Source organism: Corvus hawaiiensis, chromosome 3, assembly GCF_020740725.1.
Source record: "Corvus hawaiiensis isolate bCorHaw1 chromosome 3, bCorHaw1.pri.cur, whole genome shotgun sequence".
Taxonomy (NCBI): domain Eukaryota; kingdom Metazoa; phylum Chordata; class Aves; order Passeriformes; family Corvidae; genus Corvus; species Corvus hawaiiensis.
Window position 1 is genome coordinate 86609460 of NC_063215.1, and position 24610 is coordinate 86634069.

General features: G+C 46.7%; 1 protein-coding gene across 2 annotated transcripts in view; it reads right to left on the minus strand.

The window, feature by feature from the left end:
* MDGA1 (MAM domain containing glycosylphosphatidylinositol anchor 1) overlaps positions 1-24610 on the minus strand; it is a 143713-nt gene that overhangs the window by 33235 nt on the left and 85868 nt on the right. For both annotated transcript variants that reach the window (XM_048296991.1, XM_048296990.1), the window contains exons 11-12: positions 13798-14067; positions 10417-10568 (exon numbers count right to left, since the gene is read on the minus strand). In XM_048296991.1, the coding sequence (XP_048152948.1) occupies positions 10417-10568; positions 13798-14067 (422 nt within the window). The remainder of the gene's footprint in view (positions 1-10416; positions 10569-13797; positions 14068-24610) is intronic.

Sequence of the window (24610 nt, forward strand, 5' to 3'; positions counted from 1 at the left end):
CTTCTCAGCAGCTACTTGAAGTCAACTCACTTGTGCAATGCACTCATTTCCCAATGATGAGCTCCCAGTCTGCAGCACCTTCTGCATGTATGACCCTGCCTTTGTACCACTGCATTTCATCCCACCAGAACCACTCAATTAGTTTTCCATCTTTCAGATCTTTCTTCCAATCCTTCTTGATCCTTCACCAAGGTGGCATTGTCTTCCAGCCTGGTGTCAGCTGCACAAAATTTCAAGAGCACAATCATAATAGAGGATTCTGTACTCACTGGCTGGTATCAGCTGCAGGGAAGATGCCTGCCTACTCTGGAAAAACCATTTGGGTAAGTTTTGGGTAATGAAGAAATTTGGTTTGGATATGAAGATAGTCATTGTGATGTTTCTTTATAATCTCTCATCAAACTCTGTCTGTCTGTCACATTGAATTGAAATATTTTCCTTGGTTAGTACTTAATCACCGTCTTGGATGGAAATGATGTCAAGCATTAACCTCATCAATTAAAGGCTCAAGGTAAGTTTAAAGTTGCATTTATTTCATTTTCCTTGCTTGACAACCATTACTCCCAAGGGGTTTCCAGAACAAATAATCACATTGCAAGCACAAAGCTGGCATTTCCCAGACAAGCACATTGGTGAACTGAAATTCATGCCTATGTTTTTCATCAGCCAAGCACACGGGTTCAGATCCTGGGATTAAGCAAGGATGGATGGCCAAAGCAAATCCATTATTCAGTCTAAATGAAGAGTCCTGGAAGCTTTTTGTACTGAACTGTTTTTTATCAGGAGGCCCAGTTTCTGGGCTGAAACATTCCCAGCTCCAGAGAGAGAAGCTACTGTGACCTTCAGTGGCTTCTGAGGACAGCTGGAGCCATCTAGGCTGGAAGTCAGTCTCTCTCTCTCTTCCTCCTGCACAGGCAATCAGCTGCCCATCCTCATTAGGTGCCAAGAGCAGCAGATTATGGATTCCTAGAGAAGCCAAATTGGTGCTGTCATGAATTACTGTAAGTGCTTGTTCCACACTCTTCAATAATGTCTTTCATTAGGATCTGATCAGAAAGCAATATGTATTTTATTAGCGTATGTTCCCTGGTCTAAGGAAGAGCAGACCTAGCCTTCACTCTGTCAGAGAGGCAGTTAAGCACAAGCCTTTACTAAGGTTCTGTTCTACTGTCTCACAGCCTTATTTTCAACCCTGAAGGCACATGCAGTCCTTCTGTTTCAGACTGGAAGCTCTCTACTGTTACTGCAAGCTCCTACCTGCACCTGGCTATGCACCGCAGAGCCTGAAATCCCCTGTCTATTGTATGGGCACGAGCTGGATAAGAGACAGTATCTCTCATGTTCCTCCACATCCCCCACTTGCAGAGAGCAATGGTTCCAGACTTTTTCGAGCCTCACATCTGAAAATCAGCACTGCTCAGTGCCTTACTGGATCCAACTTTATACCCATCCCTACGTCAGTAAGCACAGTCTCCTCTTCTGCCAATTTCCTTGCACTGGACACATCTGCTTGCAGCCAGACCCACCTACGCGTCTATGCACTGTGCTGTCAGCACTTCTGGCTCCAAGATAAAAAAGCAATTTGGCTCTGCACAGCCCAAGTCTGCCCAGCTGCGGTTAGGCTGAGCTCTGAGCCGCTTTCCCTATAGTATGGGTGCAACTTGCAAGCAGGACATGCTCCACCAACAGGAGTTGCCATCTCCCAGGCTTCTTTTCTTGGGTTCTCAACAGAACCTGGCAGACCCCTCTGCTAGGGCACCTTCACCCTTGAAAACAACTAATAAAGGACAGGGCTGATGCTTCCTGGAGCAGAAATAGCCTTTTTGTGTGACTCTGGACTTTCCAGTCTGGTACCTGTAATGAAGGTATATAGGTAAGCATCATTCCAGCCTCTAGGCTGTCTACAAAGAGGAGGCAGAGGCAGCACAGCATTTGCAGAGGGAGCCATAAAGCCCTTCACATTGCTCCATGCTGCCTGCTTCATTTCTTTATGATACACAGCCAAAACATCCATCTAGTGCCTACTCCTGCTCCTTTGTGACTAGCTATGGGAGAGACCACATCTCTCTTCCAAACCCCTCCTCTTCACACGCTCTTATCTCCAATGTGTTCTAGGAAGTGAGAGCCGGGGGAAAAAAGAAACAAAATCAAGAACAAAACCTAAAAAGGAAACAGAAACAAAAGAAAGAAGAGATGGAATATAGGAGGGGGAGCATGAAAAGGCACAAAGATCCCCAAAGAAAAGATGGTGAAGCAGTAGGAGGAACATGGACTGACTACTGAAAACAACAGATGAGCAGAGTAAACAGGCAGAAGCTGCATCACTGCCTATCAACAGGGACTTTAAGGAAAACTCAGTACTAGCATGTATCCCTTGAAGCCACCGAAGGAGTGTGAAAAAGAGATGGACAAAAAGGACTGACTTTGATACCTGGTAACCATTTTTCATTCTGCACTCAGCTTTGCAAAACACAAGCCAAGAGCCTGCTGGATACGAACAAGCACAGTGGTGTGAAAACAACATCTCCGTCCTGCAAGGCTGCTGTGAGGGGTGTACTGGCTTGGGGAATCTGATTATCTCTTCTCTTACATTTTTCTTACCCCAAATGAACACTGAACAGTGGTGTTGGAAGCTAGAAATACATGAGATTTTCCTTCTAGATGTGTTTTAAGATCATACGAGCCTTTCTGGCAAGGTGATTTGTATTGTTCTTCTCAGCCACTCTATTCTAAACACAGCTAAAACTAGGACATCTGCTTGGATTATTCCCTTGTACTAGGAAAGCTAAACAATATCCTGCTTTCTTTCTTGCCCAGTCAAGTACTTGAACGGCATTAGGAGCAGTACTTATGGAAAGTTAATGTTAAGACAAAATCTCTCTGCAAGGCACCTTATGAATGGCAAGACACCTTGTAAAACTGTCAGTACCCTGTTTTGGGCAGGTTACCTTACACTTTGGATCTGGGTGAGACAGAGGTGGTTTTCCCCATAGGAGCCCTCACAATGCCGTGCTTTGTGTGGGTAGCTAGAAAGAACTTGGTAACACATCAGTGTTTTGGCTACTGCTAAGCAGAGTTCCCACAGCACCACCACTGTCTCTCCAACACTGTCCCCTCACCAGAAGGCTGGGGGTGGGCAAGATCTTGGGAGGGGACATCATATCCAGGACTGCTGATTCAAACTGAGCAAAGGGATATGAAAGTATGACTATGATATTTGTCTTCCAGAGCAACTGCTACATGTACTGAACACCTGCTTCCCAGGAAGGGACTGGACATTGCCTGCTGATGGGAAGTAGAGAATCAGTTGTTTGTTTTCCCTTGCTTCTGCACATGGCCTTATCTTTGAGTTATTAAACTGCCTTTATCTTGACTCGTGGTTTTCTCAATCTTATTTTCTCTCTCCCTGTCCTGCTGAGGAGAGGAAGGATAGAGCAGTTTGGTAGGCAGCTGGCATCTAGCCAAGGTCAGCTAACTACACTTTACTTACTTTAATCACAGAAGAGAAAAGACATCTTAAGACTGGGCACAACTAATCCGCCACTGTTCATATTACTAATTTTCCCAAATAACTGATTAAAAATGATCTGTGGACTAGGGAAAACCAGCTCAGGAAAACCATGTGTCATATTGAAGAGCAATTTGTGAATGCAAAAAGACAGAATTAATCAAACTAATTCATTAGTTAAGCATCATTTGCTAAGCTCTCATGGGCAAAGGGAAGAAGTCCCAAGAATGGCACTGGAAACTGTTAGACTACCAAAGGGGCAAACCTTATCCCATGGCTACCAGTCATTTCCACTGAAATCACACCAGACCCGCCAGTGCTGGTCAGGCCCGTGCCAAGCTTCCCTGGCCACCCTCACAGAAAACATGCTGATCCTCTGGCTGACAGGGCCAACAACAGCCACAGCCAGGCAGACACCTCCACCTGCAGTGAGTAATGGCCAGGGGAAAACTCCCTTCCTTTGTGCTGGATGGAGGCTCTGCTGTTGTCCACTTCGCCAATAGAGAGCACAAACCTGAATTGTGGAAAAAGCTCCTTGTTTCCACCCCCCACCAAACATTCAGCTATCCTGGGATCTTCCCTTATAACACAGGTGGAGAAGATGTTGTTCTAGCAGCATCCTCTGTGACAGATTTCTAGGGATGAAAAGAGAGATGGCTCAATGTGCTGTCAGCTGCAGTGACTGATGGTGTGTCCCATTTCCAGGCAGCAGAGAGCACAGCTGAGGTAAGATCCTGCTGTCTTCACTCCCACATGCCTGTGGCAAAGTCACTGCTTCACCTCCAGGTCCTGCACAGCAATCTTACCAAGCTTCAAGGACTGCTTGTCCACCATATACTATTGATCAGCCAGCTCTCCTTCCACCAGCACGTGGCTCACACTCAGTCCCAAACCTCTCCCGCTCTTGCAGCCTAGAAAGGCAGAGCCTCCTCTCCCCTCTCTTGCTTTCCCTGGCTTTGCATCTTGGTGGCTGTTCAAACCATCCACCAAGCACACCTCCCACTGACACTGGCTTATTTCTGCATCCTTTTTCACCTCTTCCTCAGGGCTGAGTCCTGCCCAGCATCATGTAGGCCACTAGCACAACTGAAGGCAATTGTCTTGAGAGCACAGATATAATCTGCCTATTCTCACTTCCTGAACAAAAGTTGAAATTAAAAGAAAGAGCATCAGTAGGGAGATAGGATAGTTAGAACTAAAAAAAGCCCTTTTTCCACTACAGAAAATGTCTCTGCAGGTAGATGGAATTGCATTGATTTGACATCCCATATGACAGCAGCCTGTGATCAAACATCAAACTGGGAGACAAGGTAGGCAAAAAAATAAGAAGAGGACTAGAGAAGCTTTCTGACAGATGTGACTTATAAGCCATCCTGTGACAGAAGGTCTGCTTTGAGAGTCAGTGCTGGGCAAACACTGTGAAGCCAAGCCACTGGAGTCCCCAGCCCCAAAACCAGTGAGACGGGACCAGCAGAGCCCATATCAAGTGCAAGGATGAACAGTAAAGGGATGTGGTTTGTCACACCCCATGGGTATTTCGGTCTACACAGCACCTCACATGCAGCCAAGGCCACCAAGTGCTGCTTCAGGAAAAGCCACACTCCCTTCCTGGCTGCAGCCAGCTGGGACTGTGATACTCTAGGTAAAGGGACTCACACATCCTTGTTCCAAGTGCCCTGTCTGTGTACTACCCTGGACATCAAACTGGGCTGTCCAATTAAGCACCCTGTCAGCTGGAGGTTTTTTTGGTGGATGTGGCACCACAAACCTATTCCCTTTTTCCAGGTAACGCCAGGTCAGTGCACCACAGAGCACATTTTATCCAGAGCAGGATGGGTCCCTTCCTAGCCCACAAGCTGCAACTCTTCTTCAAGCTTTTCATTTTCTAGTATGAAAACTAGGACAGCCCTGACTGCTTTTTAGTTAAGTCCTAAATCAGATATCACCTCCTCAGCTCTTGCAGCATCCTCCAGCTGAAAACCCCACTGCAATACTACTGTGGGAATGCACAGGATAGGGCCAGTGAGGTCACAGTGCATCAGAGAGCCTTGGGATGAGGGCTATGGACCCAGCCTGGTCTGCAGCAGTTGCCTTGGCAATGGCAGCGTTGTACTGCGGAGCCAGCAAAATGTCAGAGCCTTACTAAAGTGAGTTCAGCCACCCTGAACTCTGCCTTGTGCAGAGCTGTCTCCTTACCAGGTGTCCCCCTGCTCTGAGGTGCAGCCCACAGGCAACCCCCCAAGGCGCCAGCTGCTCGTTTTCCCAGGAATCTTTGCCTGAAGCCACCACAGCATGTGCAGAAGAAAAGGAATTTTGTTCACCTCCCAGGATACATGGCTGGGCTGCTGCAAGACCCAACACCTGCTCAAGTGTATCACCTTTCTGCAGTCACAGCCTTTTCCAATCTGGGACCCAAAGGCATTCTCAAGCAAACATTTATGGGAAAATGTGGGTAGGTGCACTGCTCATTCATCCTCCCTTTTGCTTAGTACCACCCCCTGCTCAGCATGTAAAGAGTGGGAGAGACACCCGGCCCTCAGAGGGGTGGCCGGCTCCGACAGCTAATGAAGCCAAAGACAGGCAGCAGTGGACAGACACTGCTGAAGTGGGCTCAGAGGAGAGAAAAAGAACAACTCAGAGGCAGAAATGAAGTGATACAGATCCACAGGCCGTGGGCCTCGGCATACAACCTCTCCTGCTGCGTTGGGATGGCTATCAGCGGAGTTAACCTTGCACTCTAATCACAGTCATTAAATTCCTGCTAATGCCCCTGTCCTATGTCTGTCCAAACAGCTCTGTTATCTGTCACCTCCCCACATGGTGTGCAGGCTCCCCACTGCCACAGCTCTCATTAATGCTGCTCTGGCTGGCTGATGAGGCAAGTGGCAGCCGGCTCCCAAGCCCAGATGAGTTTTGGAGACAGCAGGGAATGTTTATCCAACATGGAGAGGATGAAAGTACAAACAAAGAGAGACCATACAATTACTCAGGCATTGCACAGGGCCAGTCTCATTAAAGACAGTCTTCCTGACAGGAATTAATCTGAAGTGACAACCCAGTGAGCTAATTTAGCAGATGGGTCTGGGGCCTGGCCCAGTGCAAATTTCAGGGGTCTGTCTAGCAGGTAGACTGAGACTGCTCTGAGGAGGGGAAAGCCAGGAAATATGTAAAGCTGGCCCAGTTTCTGGCCCGAGCCTGTGTGTGAGAAGGTACAGAGGAGACTGCAGCCTCAGGTTGCCTTGAGGGGAGCAATGAAGATTAAACTTTTGTACTGCACCAAGAGCTTCTCCTTCCTCTTTCTCTTGCAGCCTCAGGTCACGGATGGGTTCCAGCTCATTGAGTGCACAGTTATTCTGCCACTATCGCCCATAACCATAACCACCAGCCCAGCTTAGATCTTTCCTCCATGATGCAACCTGCTTGCAGTACTAGAATGGCTTTTCATTTCTCTTTAATGTTAGAGCAGAGCCCTGGGACGGGTATAAAATACACAGCGAGAAACAAGCAACTTAAAAGGCTTTTTATTTTTTAAGCAAAGATCTGGTTTGGGGAGGCTGCTTTGAATCCCCAAGCAATGAAAAGCATTTTCACTTGGAATGCAGTACTTCGGTGCCTTTTCTATGCTGCAAGAATACAGGGAAGAAAAAAAGCTGACCACACAAATAGCCAAAAAGCCTCGTGGCATCTGCCCACAACCAAATCACCCAAGGCTGTGACCTCATTGAGGTCACTGGCAGAGGTGAAGTAAGGTGTTTGGCATTTGGATCAGTTGCCTTGCAGCAAGAAAGGGAAAACCTCCCAAGCTGTCAGGACAGACGGCTGTGAGGCCCCTGCTGTTTTTCACTGGGCATGTTTTCCCCTCTGATTTGTCACTCAGCAATGCCACTGCCCAAGCCCACCTGAATGACAGCCTCCAGGAAATAACAGCCTCTTTGCCGAGATATAGAGTAGAGGCTTTACAAGAAGCTTGCTCCAAGTTGCTACCATATGCACTTTCCTGGGTCAGTGGCTCCAAGCTGTCAAGCTGCTTATCAGGTTTTAATCGAAAGTTAATTCTTATTCTACTGGAACTGGTGCGTCTGTTGTGCCTCTCAGCCTGCTCCAAAGCACTGGGATCAATCAGCTCTGGTGGAAGTGCATCTGCCCATCTTGCTGGGAGCCCCCATGCATTGCTCAGGCAACCAAATTCCCCCAGACTGCTTACAACCTCCCCAGTAAGGCCCTAGGAAGCTGCTGAACAGGAAGAATTGGAGGAGGCATGGCACCAGGCAATTAATAAGCAGCACTCTGACTCTCACCCAGCCCCATTTTCAGCAGCTGCAGCAAGCAAATTTAATTCAAGGGTTCCCAGGTGCCCTGCAAAGCATCCTGCTACTCAGGGATCTTCACATTACATATGCCAAAAGTTCCTTGAGCATACCAGGGAGTGTGAAATGAAAACTAGCAAACCAAATTGCAACCAGTGGGCATCCCAGCTGGTTTCCTTTTGGGTTCCATCTCAGCGAGAGTTAATTCTCCTCTTTCCATCCCCTCTTTCCCCTGACAGCCCCTCACCACCCCAAGACTTCAGGCTGCCACATTCGTTCATCCTTAAGGTGCTGAAGAGCCCCTGCCATGAGCACTGAGGCTGCGGAGCTCCCAGGACTGGGGGAGAAGGTGGGCTGGCTGGCTGGCTAAGCTTCCACCAGCTTGATGCTGGCAATAAATCTGTTGCATCTGGCCACGTGTAAGGCCCATTTCACCTAAGGAGAATATTCCACTTCAATCTGAGCTCCCTAGGAGGATTTTTGTGCCACCACAGCTGGTGCCTGGAAAGCCAGCGTATCCAGTGAGGAGTGTGTGCAGGCGAACAGCAGCTCCACATTCAGGCAGACAAATCCCCTTTCTTAAGAGCTCTTCAGTCAGTAACACTTTTAAGCGTTTAAGGTTTTCACAGTTATATTCACTAAGGTCACTATGTTTTGCAGTCTAACAATGGAACAGAAGGATGCAAAGCTTAGCCCAGGTGGCCCAGCACAGAGAAAAAGGTGCCATAAAGCTGCAGAATCTGCAGGACATGGGAGAGGGTGATGGAGCAAGGAAAGGAGTGAAAGATCAGAGGGTGTCACAAGGGTGCTTGGAGTCCAGGTGAGATGAGACATCACAGCAAAAACGCCAGGAAGGCAGCACATGAACACAGGGAAGCAGTAGGCTGGATATGAGAGGGGATGTGATCCTCTGCAGCAAGGAAATGAAAAGGGCTCCGTAAGACCTCCATGTGGCTCATGGAGGTGGAGACCTCACCAAGAAATGCAAGAGTTTTCATTGGAGAAAGGCCAGGAGGAGGCACTACCATGAAAACCTTTTCTATTGTGTCCTAGTTTCAGCCAGGACAGAGTTAATTTTTTACAGTAGTACCACAACAGTGTTTCCTGCTTATGCTTGACAGAAGTGAGAACAAAGCTCCCCTGCCTCCTCCTCTCTCTGCCTTCCCTTATCCAGTCCCAGGCCACCATGATAACACCTGTAACCATTTCTAAGAGCCTTCCCATTTGACTGGGCTACAGCAGGGCCTCAGTATCATGCTCCTCTAAAACACAGCACTCAATAGCCACAACTACGTGGTGATGCTGCAAAAATTAACAGCAGTAACCAATGGGGTATGAATAAAACTGGGTGTGGGTGTGTGTGAGCAAGGCACTCAGCTCCTTTCTTGTCGTAACTTAAAGCAGAAAAGTGATTTCCCCTTTCTAGATCCCTATTGGTAGGAGCTCAGTGAAGAATAGAACCAAGATTACTTTTAGACACTGTGCAAAAAGAAAAAAAAACCCTCAACTTACTGGAGAAGGATAAACCCCACAAATTTGTTCATTGAGTTGCAGTGCTGATAACAGCGAAACTTGGCCCAGAGGGAAGATCTACTATGACAAACTGCCTTCATTATTAGAGGCTCCCACATGTCCCATATTATTATTAAGTACTGACAATGTGCTCCATGCAGTGTGAGTAACAAACAAAGGCTGTCCGACCCCAGAGAGCTCACAATCAAACGGAGACATAAAACTGGAGCCTACTGTGCAGAACTAGAGGAAAGAGACACTTGAATCTTTTTAATTATTTTGTTTTCTCTCTACAGTAAACAAACTTTTCCTTGCAAAATGCGTTTGCTTCCCAGCTACCACTGAATGGCAAGAACCACCAATTTTAAGCGTCCCCGTTTTTCAAAACTGTTGAATGCAGGCACTTTGCTGGGAATGGATGAAAGTCCAGCAATCCTGCTGAGATAAGGTGCTCTTTAAAAACATCAAACTCTTTTCCCTAACCTTCTCCAACCAGTGATGTCTTCAGATTTCACTCAGTCCTCTCCCCCGGCCCCCAACCCCCAGTATGATTTCTCTTCAAACTCAGAAACCTTGAAACCCACTTCTCTTCCGCTACAGAGTTCATACAGTCCAAATAGCTTAGCTACCACGACAGGATGAAAGCCCTTCTGCAACACAAACAGCCACTGACTTTTTCCTGCAGTTCCTGCCTGGAGAGCTCTTCAGCTTAGTCCCTTTTTTCCACACGAGTGAGGATGGAATTCCACTCATTTGAATCTTTGGCCTACAAAATCTGCAGCACCAACTAATGACTATAAGGCATTGTTCCCATTAAAACCCCACTCAAAACGCTGAGCATGAACAGCCCAATGGGGCCCGGGGGGCTTTGAAAGACCTCGACTGTACCCAACCCCAGAGGCAAAAATGAACACCGAGATGTGCACTTGGCCTGTTTCTTCCATTCAGGGGGGAAGGTGCAAGACCATCAGGATCTGCCAATTTCATCACTTTCAGCTCTTAATCAGCAAGGAGGCATTGATGTAAATACCTCCTGAATGGCTCTCTTCCCAAGGCCATATGCTGGGGCTCCAGAAGAGCAGACCTTACCTGCCGGACTTCTAGGCGGTACTTGAGGATGGGATCCACAGCATCAGGCTCCTTCTGGGTCCACTGCAAGACGTAAGAGTAATTCTTGGATTGCTTCTGGCTCAAGGTGGGGTTGGGAGTGTCATAGTAAAACTCTGGGCTATAAGCTTTTGCTGGAGGGGAAAAAAAGAAAAAAGAGGGAGGAAAGTAAAAGAGTGGGATCAAGGGGAACAAAACTTACAAAGAGACGTGGTGAGAGTGGAAGAGCTCCACTCACCAGCTTATCCACCTGCCTCTAACATGATGGACACCTTTACTGTTGCAGTAATGTGCCACCATTTTCTGTGAATCACTACTGCTTTCACAGCCTAAACTATTGGGAAGATTAACAGCCCTGCAACACCAGTGGGACATGACCAGCACCTGAGAAGGTGGGAACAACTTCAGTTCTCCAGCTGGAACCAGCTCTAATCTTTTCTCCCTTGCTTTGTAGTTTAGATTGAAGTAACTGGCATTTCTCCCGTTTCATCTGCTGCTTTACAGAGACTCCTGCTAACAAACCCTGAGGAAAGATCATTTGGCCAGTAGGTCATAGGAAAAGTGTTATTTATCACACAGAGACCATGGCATTAAAAAGGAGACCTTGCTCCTTCTGCACCTCCCCTGCCTTGGCAACACAGTGCTCCAGCCCCTTTGTAACACAACAGTCAACTCGGCAGCAAAGGGGACACTGACCTCAGCCCGGGTAAAAGCAGTGGGAGCTTTGGCAGGGGCAGAGATGTCTTTTCTAAACCCACATCTCTCCTTAAAAACAGTGCAGCAGGAGAAGGGAAACACAGGAGGAAAGACGTACCAGAGAGAAAACGAGCAGTTCAGAGAAGAAGAGACTTCCCATCATTTCCCCAGCAGCCGCTGTCCCGAATCACTATCAAACAGAATTTGAAGGCTCCTGCCATGCAGCCCAGCAGCTGGCAGACTAATTAATGCACAGGGCTCACAGGCAACTCGAGGTCTTATCCATAACCGATTTTGCCCTATTTGAAATTACGATCATTTCACCCAGTGAACTTCAATTTTTGGAAGGTCCTGTCCTGAGCACGGCAGGAGTTGGACCTAAATGAAAGCTTAGGTGTCTGGGTTCAGGTCCAGTCTGAACCAGCAGAGACCAGAAAGATGCAAGGGATGCTGGAGAGCAGAACAGGCATGAACACCATCTCCCCAGGATGTCTGCTGCACCTTTCCACTTGAATCACAGGCCCTGCCATTCTGTGTGGTTATAATTAGGCTCGACAGGATTCAATGTTTATTTTTTATGAACTCAGATGGATAATATTGATATTTATTTCCAAGTCCTTTTTCTCTTATTATTTTTATTGACTTGAATTTTTGTGCAAGCAAGAAGTTCAGAACCACCTCAGAGACTAATAGCAGCTTATTCAACTTGTATTGACTATGGAAGTCAAGCTTCATAATGGATTTCAAAATAAAATCAGAACTGATGATAATCATTATCTTGCATGATATTAATTCCTTATTAATTGACTCCAAGATGGAAATAGAAGCTAGAAAAAAAAAGCTTTTTGATAGAAATACTGCACATCAAAATACTTTCAGAACTTCCTTCTGGAAGCTTTTACTATTGCTGGAAAGTTTTGTCTTTTGCTTGGGAAGAGCTGAAGGTTATCCACTTCTGTCTTTCAGGCTCTTCTGTGCTTGTGGCTAGTGAGGGAGCAGATGATGAACAGTACGGGCTGCCCTGATTAACTTCCTCAAGAGGAATGGGTCCTTCCAAAACATCTTGGAAAGCTAATCACCCATCCATAGAAGATAATAATCCCATCCTGGTCAGATACATGTACTGTATTTTCAGTGCATCTGAACATCCCACAGTCACAAATAAGTCACTTTGTCACACAGGAAGGTTTTTGTTTTGTTGGGGTTTTTTTTTGTTGTTGTTGTTTTGTTTGTTTGTTTTTTTCTTTGTTTGGTTGGGTTTTTTGTTTTGTTGGTTTTTTGTTGTTTTTTTTTTTTCCACAGAGAAAAAACAGAAACCAAAAAAGACCATGCCATTCTCCCTGCTCAGGTAGGAAGGCTGTGGCTGATGGGAATTAAAACTCCAGCAATCCTGAGCCCAAGAACAGCAGTTTGGTCACTGGAATATTTTTCAGGATGCTGTACAGGCTTAGAAGGTCTAATGAGTTGGTTAACTGTCCAGGACACAGGCAGAGATGTCTGAACAGCTACACCAGGTGCCAATATGTATTTGTTACTGCCACCAGCGAGAAATTCCTGGGAGCATTCCCAGGCTTGACAGGGATGCAGTTTTCTGTGATGGCTCATAGAGGGATATGGTTTGCTGTCAGTGATGTGAGAGTTACAAGCATATGAAAAGGGTAGACAGGGCCAAAGCTCTCAAGCAAAATCCACTGCCAGACAAATTACAGGAAATCTCAAGGAGTGAGAGCAAGGTCCTGAAAAGGGGCCCAAATAGTAGAAGTAGTTTGGGTTCCCCCATTTCGGCAAGCATCCCAGAGTTACAGCATACCCGAGCTTCTCCAAACCCTAGGAAAGACCTGCTTCAAAATCAGGCCTCTCTAGATGTTATTCATTCTCATTTTTTCAACCCTGGATTGAAAAGTATTATATATTGGCCCTGGACTCAAACCTGAGTATTTGGGCTGAATGTATTGTTTATTAAGGTGACTTCATGGGAGACCTTTTCTAGAAAATTGTGCCCAAGTAAGTTGTGGGATCATGGGAAAAGCAGATTTAGTGATCAGTTGGAGAGGCCAGGTCAGATGTGCCATTTTAGATGCTATAACTCTGCCATCCCTCTTTGCAGTTGCAGGTGCTGGAGAGGAGTCCTGCTACAGCGGATGATGGATTCACAGAAAACTGTGAGCAGCAAATCCACTGAGTACCAGTGTCCATTCCCAACTCGTGTTTTTTCTAGAAAGCATTGTGAGACACAGACAGACAGGAGTCACAGGGAAGGTACGTAATACAGCTTTTGTTTCTTTGTTTGTTTGCTTTTAAAGAGGAAATCAGATGGTCTGGAGCCTGTTGGAGGGATGTACAGAGTTTTTCACCTCCCCTTGGTCAATACTTACTAACGACACAGGTTGTCCAAGCTGGAAAGCTGATGGCAGCCTTGAGTTTAAGTCCTGTAAGTGGTCAAACACTGCTAAAATGTACGAGCGACTAGCACTTAGCTGCTCCAGGTCCATCTGTCTGAACGATGGAGACAGATGTCCCTGCAGGCTTATGGAAAAACATTCCTCCTGAACAGAATGCTGGGCACAGAGGAGGCAGTAGAGGCACTGTACTGGCACCAGTTTAGGAGGAGCAAGCTTCCCATGACCCCATCCAACAGCTTGCTCTGATGTGCACTCTGTGACTTACCAGACACCTGGAAGAGGCAGGTGGAGACCCCCACGTCGTTGGAAATGCTGCACTCGTAGCTCCCACTGGTCTCCCGGCTGACGCTGTCCACCTTAAGCTCTGAGTAGTCCTGCTGCTCTGCCAGGGGCTGCGCCAGGAGGCTCCCGTTGAAGCGCCAGACGGAGGTGGCCACCTTCATGGGGCTGCCCTTGAGCATGGTGCAGCGCAGGGTGACGCTGTGCCCCATGCCCTGCCGCACATCCTGGAAGGCCGGCTCCACCACGGGGGGGACTGGAGACCCAACAGAGCAACAGACAGGGATGCCATCAGGGAACAGCTGCCTCACTCAGCACAGTCACCCCGACTGCCTCTGACAAGACAGGCACCTATGATTTCCAAGGGGATGGAGCCAGGATCCATCACACCAAAAGCCACAGTCGTCTGACATTCCTTTCTGACTGGGCTGGGGCCACGTTCTACCTCCCTCCCATTTGTGAGGTAGGGAGAACCTTTAGCAAGTACTCATCCCACACCAAGCACTGCTTGGAGGAGCTACCAAGCTCTGCTCTCTCATGTGAGAAGTGCAATGTCAGCAGCTGTATCACAGCTTGGATTCAATCCCCAGATCTAATCAGAATAACTGGTCCTCTTACACAGCATAAAATGCACTCTCTGAGCAGGCAGGTAAGCTCCCAAGCAGTCATGTTCTTCTTGTCAATGTCTGGCAGGGTTATCAAGGACACTCTGTTTAGGTAGAGGGATCTGCACTGGCTCTCCCCACACACCTAAGGGGTTTTAGAGGCTCGTTCCCAAATACATTAGCACAACACATCATGGACTCACTACAGGGACTCTGGGTCCTATTTTTATCTCTGGCAACAATTTCCTGATGTTGGGAAGTGAGTCACATCTACCCATGTCAGCTTCTCCGCCAGTAATGTGAGAATGGGAATGGTGATGTGTGTTCACCTCCTTAGCAAAGGGAAACTACTGCATCTTTAGCACTTCTTCAGCACTCGTAAAAATTTATGGGAATCTCATGATTTGGGCACGGTTGAGGCAGAACAAGGAGAAAGATTGGTATTGTTTGGGTTATTCCTTATTTAATGCAATGACAGAGGACTTCAATCTCCACAGCTATCTGAGACACGTTTCACTTGCAATAAACTCTTAATTAAAATGCTACAGCATGGGGATAACCAGAAGCTCTCCATCTAAAATGAGAAAAGCTTCCTGAACACAAAACAGCTGTTAGTCTGAATGTAAAAGAGGGAGAACGCATTTATAGCAGCTTCAGCACAATCACAACTGACCTTTTCCAGGTTCAAAGCACCTGCTCTTCCACAGACAATTTCTATGCCCTACAGATCAACAGAGCACCTGTCTCCTCTAAAGGGCCGCAGAGTTGCCAAGCACAGCCAGGCCCAAAAACCTGCAACACCCAGCATCTGCAGCATCTGCCACAGACACAGCTCCACCAACAACCAATGGGTCACTCAGCATCCCTGCTGCCCTGAACATAGCCATGCTGGGAAGGGCTCCAGCACACCAGTCTCTCTTCTCCCATAGCCTGACCCCAGCAAGACTCAACAGCTCTGTGACACTAGTGGCATCTCTAATCTTCACCACAGCTGAAGGTGGTGCATGCACCGTCCCATAGGTGGACATACAGTGTCCCCTCTCCCAGGGGCACAAATGCATCTGTGGGTACAGGCAGTGTACAATCATCCCCATCATCCCCTCCACCTGGCAGCCTTTCTTTGATGAGGTTGTTTTCAAGGTACCTTGCTCTCAACTCTAAGTCGCTGGGCCCCTTGCTGCACTTAGGTGGATTAAAAGCAGCCCCTGCCTGAGCTGACACTGCCTTGCTGAGTGGCATGGTCAGCTCATTATGGATGGCTTTCCTGGAGATGTGTCTCTGCGAGTGCTCCAAGTGCTGACTTGCCTTTGGCTCACATGTCTCCCACCTCACAGTGAGAATAATGTGAGAAGTTGTTTGATTAGACCAAGTGCCATGAATGTGTCATCTCCATCCCTAGCTGCTATCCCATTTCTTCAGTCACATCTGCTCCTTAATTGAAGCTGGTGGGGTCTCACATTCTAATCTAGGCCAGCTGGTGATATAAGGGAAAAGAAAGAGAAAAAGGGCAGAGAAGAGAAAAAAGAAGGCTCAAAAAAAATAGCACAGCCACCTCAGATGTACTCAGAACAGTCTGTCTCCTGAGGAGGAGAGAGAGGGGTGGGAGAGCAGCTTCCCTCACTGCATCTGGCTGTGCCAGGTATGGGGCTGGGACAGCAGAAAAGGTCTGAAACTGGACAAAGTACCATCTGCAAGGACATGTGCTGCAAGGAAAGTGCCCTCCTGGGCCTCACTGAGGGAGTTTCTGGGGCTGGTAAAGAGTCACAAAGGAACAGGGCTGGGATGCTCCAGATGTTTCCTTAGGTCACTGGAACAGCAGGGCAGCCAAGGATGCAGAAGATATTTAATCTTCTTCAGCTGGAAAATGGGATTTACTTGATTTGTACTGGGACAGGTTCTGAGCCTATGTTACCATCTTGCAAAGGGAATGCCTGAAAGTGCCTATCAATTAAAAATTGATTACATTTTTTCCTCTTGTCTCTGGCACTAGGAAACACCCAATGAGCATTAACTCTGCATGTAGTCCTGGAGCTCCCAGATTTTATGGAGCGAGATCTGAAGCAGGTTATCCCATCACTACAAAGTATAGAGAACTACACCGGGGTCAGTTGTTCCCCAAGGTTCCCAATGGATATGAAAACAAAGGAAAGTCAACAGCAATTACAGAGTCAGACATCAGCTCTGGCCTCCAATGCCTACCGGGGAGTTCACACTTGTTCAAGGAGGTTATACACAAAAGGCAGACTCACCACAGAGGCAGGGATTCAGTCTGTAAAACCTTGCTGCTAACAACACAGCCTTTTCTGTTTCTGTTCTTTTTCCCTGCCTTAAAGGCAAAAGAAAGCTTGTTTAAATGAGCTGGTGCTCCTACTGCCCAAACCTAGGAACTGAACAGCTCCAGTACACCTGAGACGGGGGCTGTCTTGGAGGAGAGACTGTGGCATGAGCCCTGCACAGACACCTTTAGGGAGCTGCAGAAAGGATAATGATTTTCAAGTTGCCTCTTATACTCACAGGGAAGCAGCATTCCTGCTGGCTATAAAGAAGTAGTATTTGGCTATTCTGGCTTGCCAAGCTGCCATATTGCTCTTTAAGTTTTTAGCCCAGTTCCAAAAGTGAGTCCTCATCCAGAGGCTCCTCAAATGCCTTTCTGTATCTCCCTTGAACTCCAGCTCTTTTAAGAAGCCTCCACACTGCAGGCAGCAAGTTGCTACGCTTCCAGGAGGTAAAAAACCTCTGTGCACATATAGAGCTTCAGGATCCCCTGGCAAGAAACACAGCAAACAAATATAGACAATTACTGCCCTCTCTCAGCACACAGCTTAACTCTAGAAGAACTCGCTGGCAAGAGCAGTGATGAAAGGGGTAAAGAGACAATGCTCCTCCAGCAACCTTGTTAAGATGCAGCTGCTGCGAAACACAAGGCAGGGCGGTCTGCCTTTGCAGCAGAATTAGCTAGTTAGGAGCAATTCCAATCAGCCAAACACAGGCAACCTACTCCAGCATGCCAGGCACCCTAAAGCAAAGCTGGGCTGCAGGCACCTCCTCGCTGTGAGCCAGAGCAGATGCTCTGCACCGAAGGGCTGTTAACCTAATGCTGCTCACAGTGATGAAGGGCAGCAGCGAGAGAAGTACAACAGCAAAATGTCAAGCACCAAGGAGTGTTGCTTTGTGTCCCAATAACCTCTTATTTTCTTGGTTTTATTGGAAATAAACAGAACTGAAATGCTCATCCTGCTGGGTGGGTGAGAAGTGCACTTCCTTCCCACAGTTTAGTTATGGTCAGCTTGGTTTAAGTCTGTTTTAGTTTTAGCCTTGAGAAAGGGTAAAACTAAACTAGGGCTCTTCCTTACAAGAGCCAGAGAGCTCGACAGAGAGACCACAGTCTCTCCTTGTGCTGTCATTGTGCTGTCCTGCTTGGGCACAGCTCAGGAAGGCATACTTGGCCCTTGCAATGCTGTCAGATTGCTGCAGGTTCCTATCAAATTCAGATGCCTCCAGAAGGCAGAGATGTTTCTTTCACCAGTGATGAAGTCAGAGCATCCCAGGATAGCAGAGATGCACTTTGAAGCTTTTTACTTGTGGGGTAAATAGAGAAAAAAAAATTCCCCTAAATTAGACACTGGCAATGCTGTCGTGAGGCTGCTCAATCCGCTATGTATGAAAGGCAAAGAAAGGCTCCTGTTGGAGTGGACTGATGCACAGAAATCAGTGACAAGCTTAAAGACAAACCAGCATCTGCAGAACAGATTCACTGAGTGAACAGCCCTCACACGAATTGTTCAGGCAATAATTGAGAAGGTTCAATATCCTAGATATCACGGGACAACACTACTATGCAAGACACATGCATACTCTGCTTCCCCACTGCAGTTTGGTAACTGTGAATAGCACAACCTGCTCAAATTCCAAATGCTGGCTTGTTTTGGAAGGTTCGTCAGAGCTAGGGAGCTCTTTCATAACCTGCTCTCTCACAAGCAGCCTTGTCCCCCATGTAGCCATGTACAGCTGACAACAGCCATCTCTGTGGGTGGTGAGCTGCCAGCACTGTTCCGCTGGTCTGTGCAGCTGCCATGGGCTGCTACATTCTTATTTTGCTACAGGAATTTACTTCCCACAACACTTCATCTGCTGCAAAGAGCACCACAGCACAGCAATGTCCAGGGGAAAAGGAGAGGCATGACTAGAAAGATGCCCTAATCAAGGTCACACACACACACACACACTCAGATCAGACGGAAGCAGCACAGGAGTCCTGTATCCTCACCTTCAGTACCTGGTGTCCTGAATCAGGATACCTTCCATATTGGGACCCCTATCCTGGTCCTTCCATTCTTAGCCCAGGCTTCCTTGTCTGTGAGAAACACCCTCTCCTCTAACCTCCAGAACCAGTCTTTAAATTTTTATTTAAATCTAGACAGTGCAGTACGTAACACAAGTGATGAAAAGAGCAAGCTGTGCTGGATTAGAAAGCAGCTTAATTTCAGCAGCTCTCATCCCACCCTACTGACTGACTACCTCAAAGCTTAGCCATGCATCACAGCACCAGCAGGACTCCTGCCTTTGGTCTTCACCATGTCCCTTGGTGAGACCCAACTGACCACTCATTTGTAGGATTAACATTGCAAACAACACATGGATAACCTGGTATGAAAGACTGCACTTAGTGGTCAGTTACAGTTATTAGCTGTGTCTTGTTATCTGAAGAAGCTGATGACAACAGGAAGTAATTTCTCTCTCTAGAAAGCAAATCAGCACAGGCAGCTATTAGGACCTTATGAGACCTATATGAGTCTATCTGGCATCTGTTTAATTTCTTATAGGTATCCTTTTGCAGTCATACTGGATGCAGTCTTCCCTAATCTTCTCTAGGCAACCAAAGCAACCTCAGCAAAGGGTGCCTTCCTTTTCCAACCCCTGGTCCCATAATTTGGGGTAATAAAGATATCACAGACAGCAAAGATACTGCAAATCCTTTTCTCACAGCACGTAGAAAACTCCATGGTTTCAGCTCCAGAAGAGACCAAAAGTCTCCACCTGAACAAGCGGGAAGCCCTTTTATTGTCACGAGGCTGGGAAATCACAGCTGAGCAATTCTGTTCCTTGCAACAGCACCTACACCCCACACCCTAGGAACACACATTAGGCTCCAACAGTTTTCCACGTGGAGACAAATATCCAACCTATATTTACAAGCCCAGTCTCATATGCTTGCTTAATATATAATTGAGTAGTTAGAAGAAGGGAGATCCAAGAAGGCTTGCTCAACCTATTTCAGCTAAAAGCCAAATCTCATTCTTTCATCTTATATGACTTTTGCCTTTCCACTTCAGTCTCACCATGTATGAGGAGATAAAATCTGTGGGTTTTGCATAGTGCTTGAAAGCCAAGTTGCAAATATTGTTATTTCAAAGAAAACAAATTTGTTTGAGCACATTTTCTGCTAGACAAGTGAGTGCAGGGTCTGGAGAGACAGGGCTCAGAGAGTGTTTAGTTCTGTGCTAGTTGACTGCTTTTAAAAGAAGAGCAAATGAAATGTATTCACTACCAGCTTTTCTGCTTTCCTCTTATCCTGAACTTTCCAAGCCAATTAGCTCAACCAGTCTTCACCTAGTTTCAATAAAGAGGGATTTACTAGAGGATTTCCTCTTCTGCATGACAAATTGTGCTGATTAACACATAAGACCCCTTGCTCGCTGTACCAAGTGCTTTGAAGAAAGTCCATCCTGGGTGGGAATTTCCAGACCTTTAGCCTCACAGATATGCCTTCTCATAAAAAGATCTGTCCCAGACATGCTGGAACGCCACCCAGACTCACTGCCCAATTAATTCACCCTAACAAGACACTACAAAGACAAGTATTCTTCTACAGTGTAAAACCACCTCATTCCCATGCCTCACTTACCTTCAAGCGCCTCGTTTCAAAACAGTACACTCCCCTAATTGAAAAAGATAAGTAGAAAAAGATGGTGCATGTACAGAAAACACACACACATTTATATGTGAGATGCATGCTGATAAGCCTCCCCCCACCCACTTACCACCCAATCAGCAAAGTTGTTCGCAGGAGAAATATAGAGGGTGGGAGTGGGCATTTCAGAGCTAATACCTTCAAGTACTGCCAGACCAATGGCATAACCCCATAGACTTTTTTTTTTTTTTTTTTTTGCCACAGACTAACACAAAAATATTTTCTCTAGCTCACAGCCAATTTTGCTAATTATAACATGGTGAAGCAGCATGATGGCCAGGGTGGATCTGCCCACCCTTCATTCTCCTGCCCACCCACATACCCACAAGAGGGGAGCCCTGCCATGTGTAGCAGTGTCAGACCACCAACGCTTCGCTCAGGTTCTGCCTGTCTTCTACAAGATAACAAGGTGTCACCTCATGCCCATGCGTCTGTTATTACATGCCTCTGTTTAACAAACTGGGCTAGCAGTGACACGCTGCTCCCAATAGCATATACATAGTTTAGACGGAAACATTCACTAACAGTCAGCCAATGATATTCTTTCCCCAAAAGCATCCTATATGCATTAACTTTTGGCAGAGAACCAGTTATCTTACTACTCAATAATTCATAGGTGAGCTACTCAGCTGGGCAGTTCTGGGAATAAAGCAACTCATTGCCAGTGCAAACTAAGGAAAAGAAAAAAAACCAACAAAATCAACCCACAAAAAAGAACGAATGAGGTTCTTCCAAAGCAAAGAATCCACATCTTCTCTCTTAGTTCATATTTTACCACTAGTTTTTTTTACTATCTAACGTAATTCCCTTGCTGCAGTTTAAGCCTACTGCAAGTCCTCCCCATAGGTATTTTCATGTCCTAGTAATCAACTCTGTACTATCTCCAGCATGTAAAGAAGGGAAAATAGAGGGAAAACAGCCTATCTATGAAGTTCATCATCCTAGGATAGACCCTCCGCATTCCCGAGAAATATTTGGAACAAATGGGAAAGGACTGGTAACCTCCCCTCCCCAGGTTTGACAGCAAACCTGGTGCTAGCTGAAGCAGGACTTTAAAGGCCAAATTTATCTCATTCTTCTTCATTGAGACACTCAGCTTAGGAATGACACCTCCCTCCAAGACGATAGAGCGATAGAGCGAGAGGGACATCTCCAGAGGATGATTCAGATGGCAGGAATTCCTAGCTGGCATACCAGCCTCTGTCCTGTACCGGCAGGGGGAGCTTAAGGTGACGCCAGCCCTCACAACTCTGCTAGGTGGGATGAATGCAGAGCAAAGCAAATGCACTGAAGTGGCAGTGCCCCACTCCCATATGAACCTCTCATGAACTCTCAGTGCCATGTTTGATGAGTTGATCAGTAAGCTGAGTCTAACACACATCTGAAACCTGGGCAGTGTATCCTGCACTTGGACAGGAGACACCTCCTGTGCTCCAACTGCTATGTGCCACAACAGAGCTCACCTGGGAAGGAAAACAGACACCAGCCTGCACATTCCCCATAGTGAACACAGTGAGAAGTCTTTGGACTCCAGGCAATGTCCAATTAGTGCCACCACCAGGGCTCATCTCCAGAGTACGCAGCTGCCGCCTACAAGGAATTTTCTGAGTTCCCCCTTATCTCCTAGAGGCTCTCACCCCCAACCAGAGGAGCTACCGGGCAGAGGTGACTGCTTCCTCCAAGCATCAATCCAATAGCAAGAGGCTCCTATTCCATTGCCAGCTGCTGTAGCAATTCAATTGCTTCCATATATTTACACCCCTTTAATAAAAGAACTGAAATTTGTAAGCAAGGAGGCTGCAGGAGAAAAGTACCTCTGAGGACTGCAATCCTATCAAAACAAAAAGGAGTCCCTCCTTTAGAAATGCAGTTTTTGTCAGGGCTGCAGGGGATCAGAGGCTTCTGCTCACAGCTGGACCACAGCACTACCTCATCCTCTGATTTCAGTTTGAAAACTAAATTGGGACCACAAGACAATCCCTCCACAGCTGCTTTCCACACACGCAGGCAAAGCGAGAGGCAGCACAGCCAAAACCAGAAACACTGATTAAAAAATCAGACCTGCTTTAATGTTGGTGTGGTGTGATCAGAGCTGGAAAGGGGAGAGATCCAAGTCGGAAAGAGCCTGGTAGAGGAAGGCAGGCCATCCACAGCAACTGATATAATAAATTACTAACCAGCACTCCTTAATATGTTTACTTTGAAGTCTTTGTTCACAGTAGCAAACATGGAGCATGGGGCAAACCTAGACCAGGAAGAGTTAATACAGTGGTTCACTACTTATCTACAGAATGGAAAGAGGACAAGCTTCCCCACACAAAACAGGCTCTCAGCCTCTCCCTCAGGCTTAGCAGGGAATTTGGACCAAGGATGAAGAATTCTGCATGGAGCAACACTCAGTTCTCCATCACTTCTCTATCTGCTGCCTCAGAGTTCTGTTGCCAGTTGTTTAATATCCTGCTCTACTAACTGCCATCATTACCCCATTTTTCCATCCTTCACCCTTGATTGGTCTTGATTCATCTGAGGAAGATGACGACAATGAAAACATAACTGTTCTGAAAGAGGCTGAAATGATGCTCAAACTAAAAGATTTATGGCAAACATTCAGTCTCATAGATGAAAACAGCTGAGGTCAACAGATATCAAAGCAATTTTTCCCATAAGAATTAATATAACAAGGGGGGCAGTGCATACAGGAACTCAAGAAATGCATGCAATTTAAAAACACAGGATAAGTATATACAGCATAGAGAAAGGAGAGGCAAGAACATTTTTTACTGTAAGCATTTTTACTGTCATTCTCTGGATGGTTACCGCTTCATCATTGTCATCATCATTTTCAGATGAATCAAAGCAGATCAAATCAATCATGGGCAAAGGATGGAAAAATGAGGATGGGTTCAGAAGGTCTTCAGATAAAATGGCTGAGGTCTTTCAGAACAGTGACTGGCTCCAAAAAGTCAGCTGCCAAACAGCCACCATCTCTGCCACCTGTACATCCTGTCTTTCCCCTCCATCCTTCACACCACTACCTGCATGCATTTAAAATGTGTGACAGCCATAAGGACCTTTGCCCAGCTCCTATTCAATTAATTATGAAAAAAATACTTTATCTGTCCTATTAGTACTGTCATAGTTTTCATGAATGTATCTTCAGCAGATTGCTGGTTACAGAGAATCATCTCCCCTCACTTTACTCCAAAAGCTGCTGCCTGCCTATGGAGACCGCAGAGGATCTGGCAGTCCCATTTCTTCAGGTATGGATGATATCACCCAACTCAGAGAACAATATGGACTCAAGCTATAGAGGACTTACTCCCGCACTGGTAACCTCCTGTCTTCTCTCGATGCCGGCTCCGTGTTTCCCAAGGCTCAGCAGCACACCAGCCTTGCTGCTGAAGCAGCTGCAGCCCTGTAGCTCCGGTCTTTCCCAGAATGAGGGAGAGCACTGTCACTTCAGACAGCCACAGGTGCTGTGGGCTCCCAGAAAACACTTTCCAGGGCTCGGGGTCTCCTCTGTAGCAGAGGGCACAGGAAGGAGGCCAGTGAGAGAACTAGCCACCATTCAAGGACAGCAGCCTGCTCCCTTAACCTCCCTATCTGGCTATCGGCTCTGTCCCATCTCTTCTGGACTTGGACCAGGAGAGGTAAATTTATTAACAGTCCCACTCACTGGACAAATCTGATCTGACATTCAGTTTTCCACGACTGAGCTCAAACTGAGCCAGCACAGCAGGAACTATTTGGATGAGCAGTGTGGTCACTTGCCTATCTCGTACAGACACTTCTTTGTGTTGACTGAGGAGAGCTTTGGCTGCAGCAAAGGTGATATGCAGGACAAGTGGGAAGGACACACTCTATTTCTTCTCCCAATTCCTGGATTTTGGTCCAACACACAAACATCTGAAGTTAGTTCCATAAGTTTTCATTATTCTCATTCCCAGCTCTGCTGGGACACAAAAGTTAAGGCTGCTACTTTCCTCATTCTGACCCACTGCATCAAGATCTGAAAGTGGATCCTGGCCTGAGTCAATCCATCAGCAATTGTCATTCTGAGGGGTTGCACCAGCACACACTGCAACACAATCCTGCTCCTTCCACCCCCTTCAAAACAAATGATAATGCCTCCCAGAATCAGATATCCCAGGTGAAAAGGATATTTTAAACCAGTTTCAGCAACATTTGCTGAAATGTCCCACTATAACGGGCAGGAAGTAAAT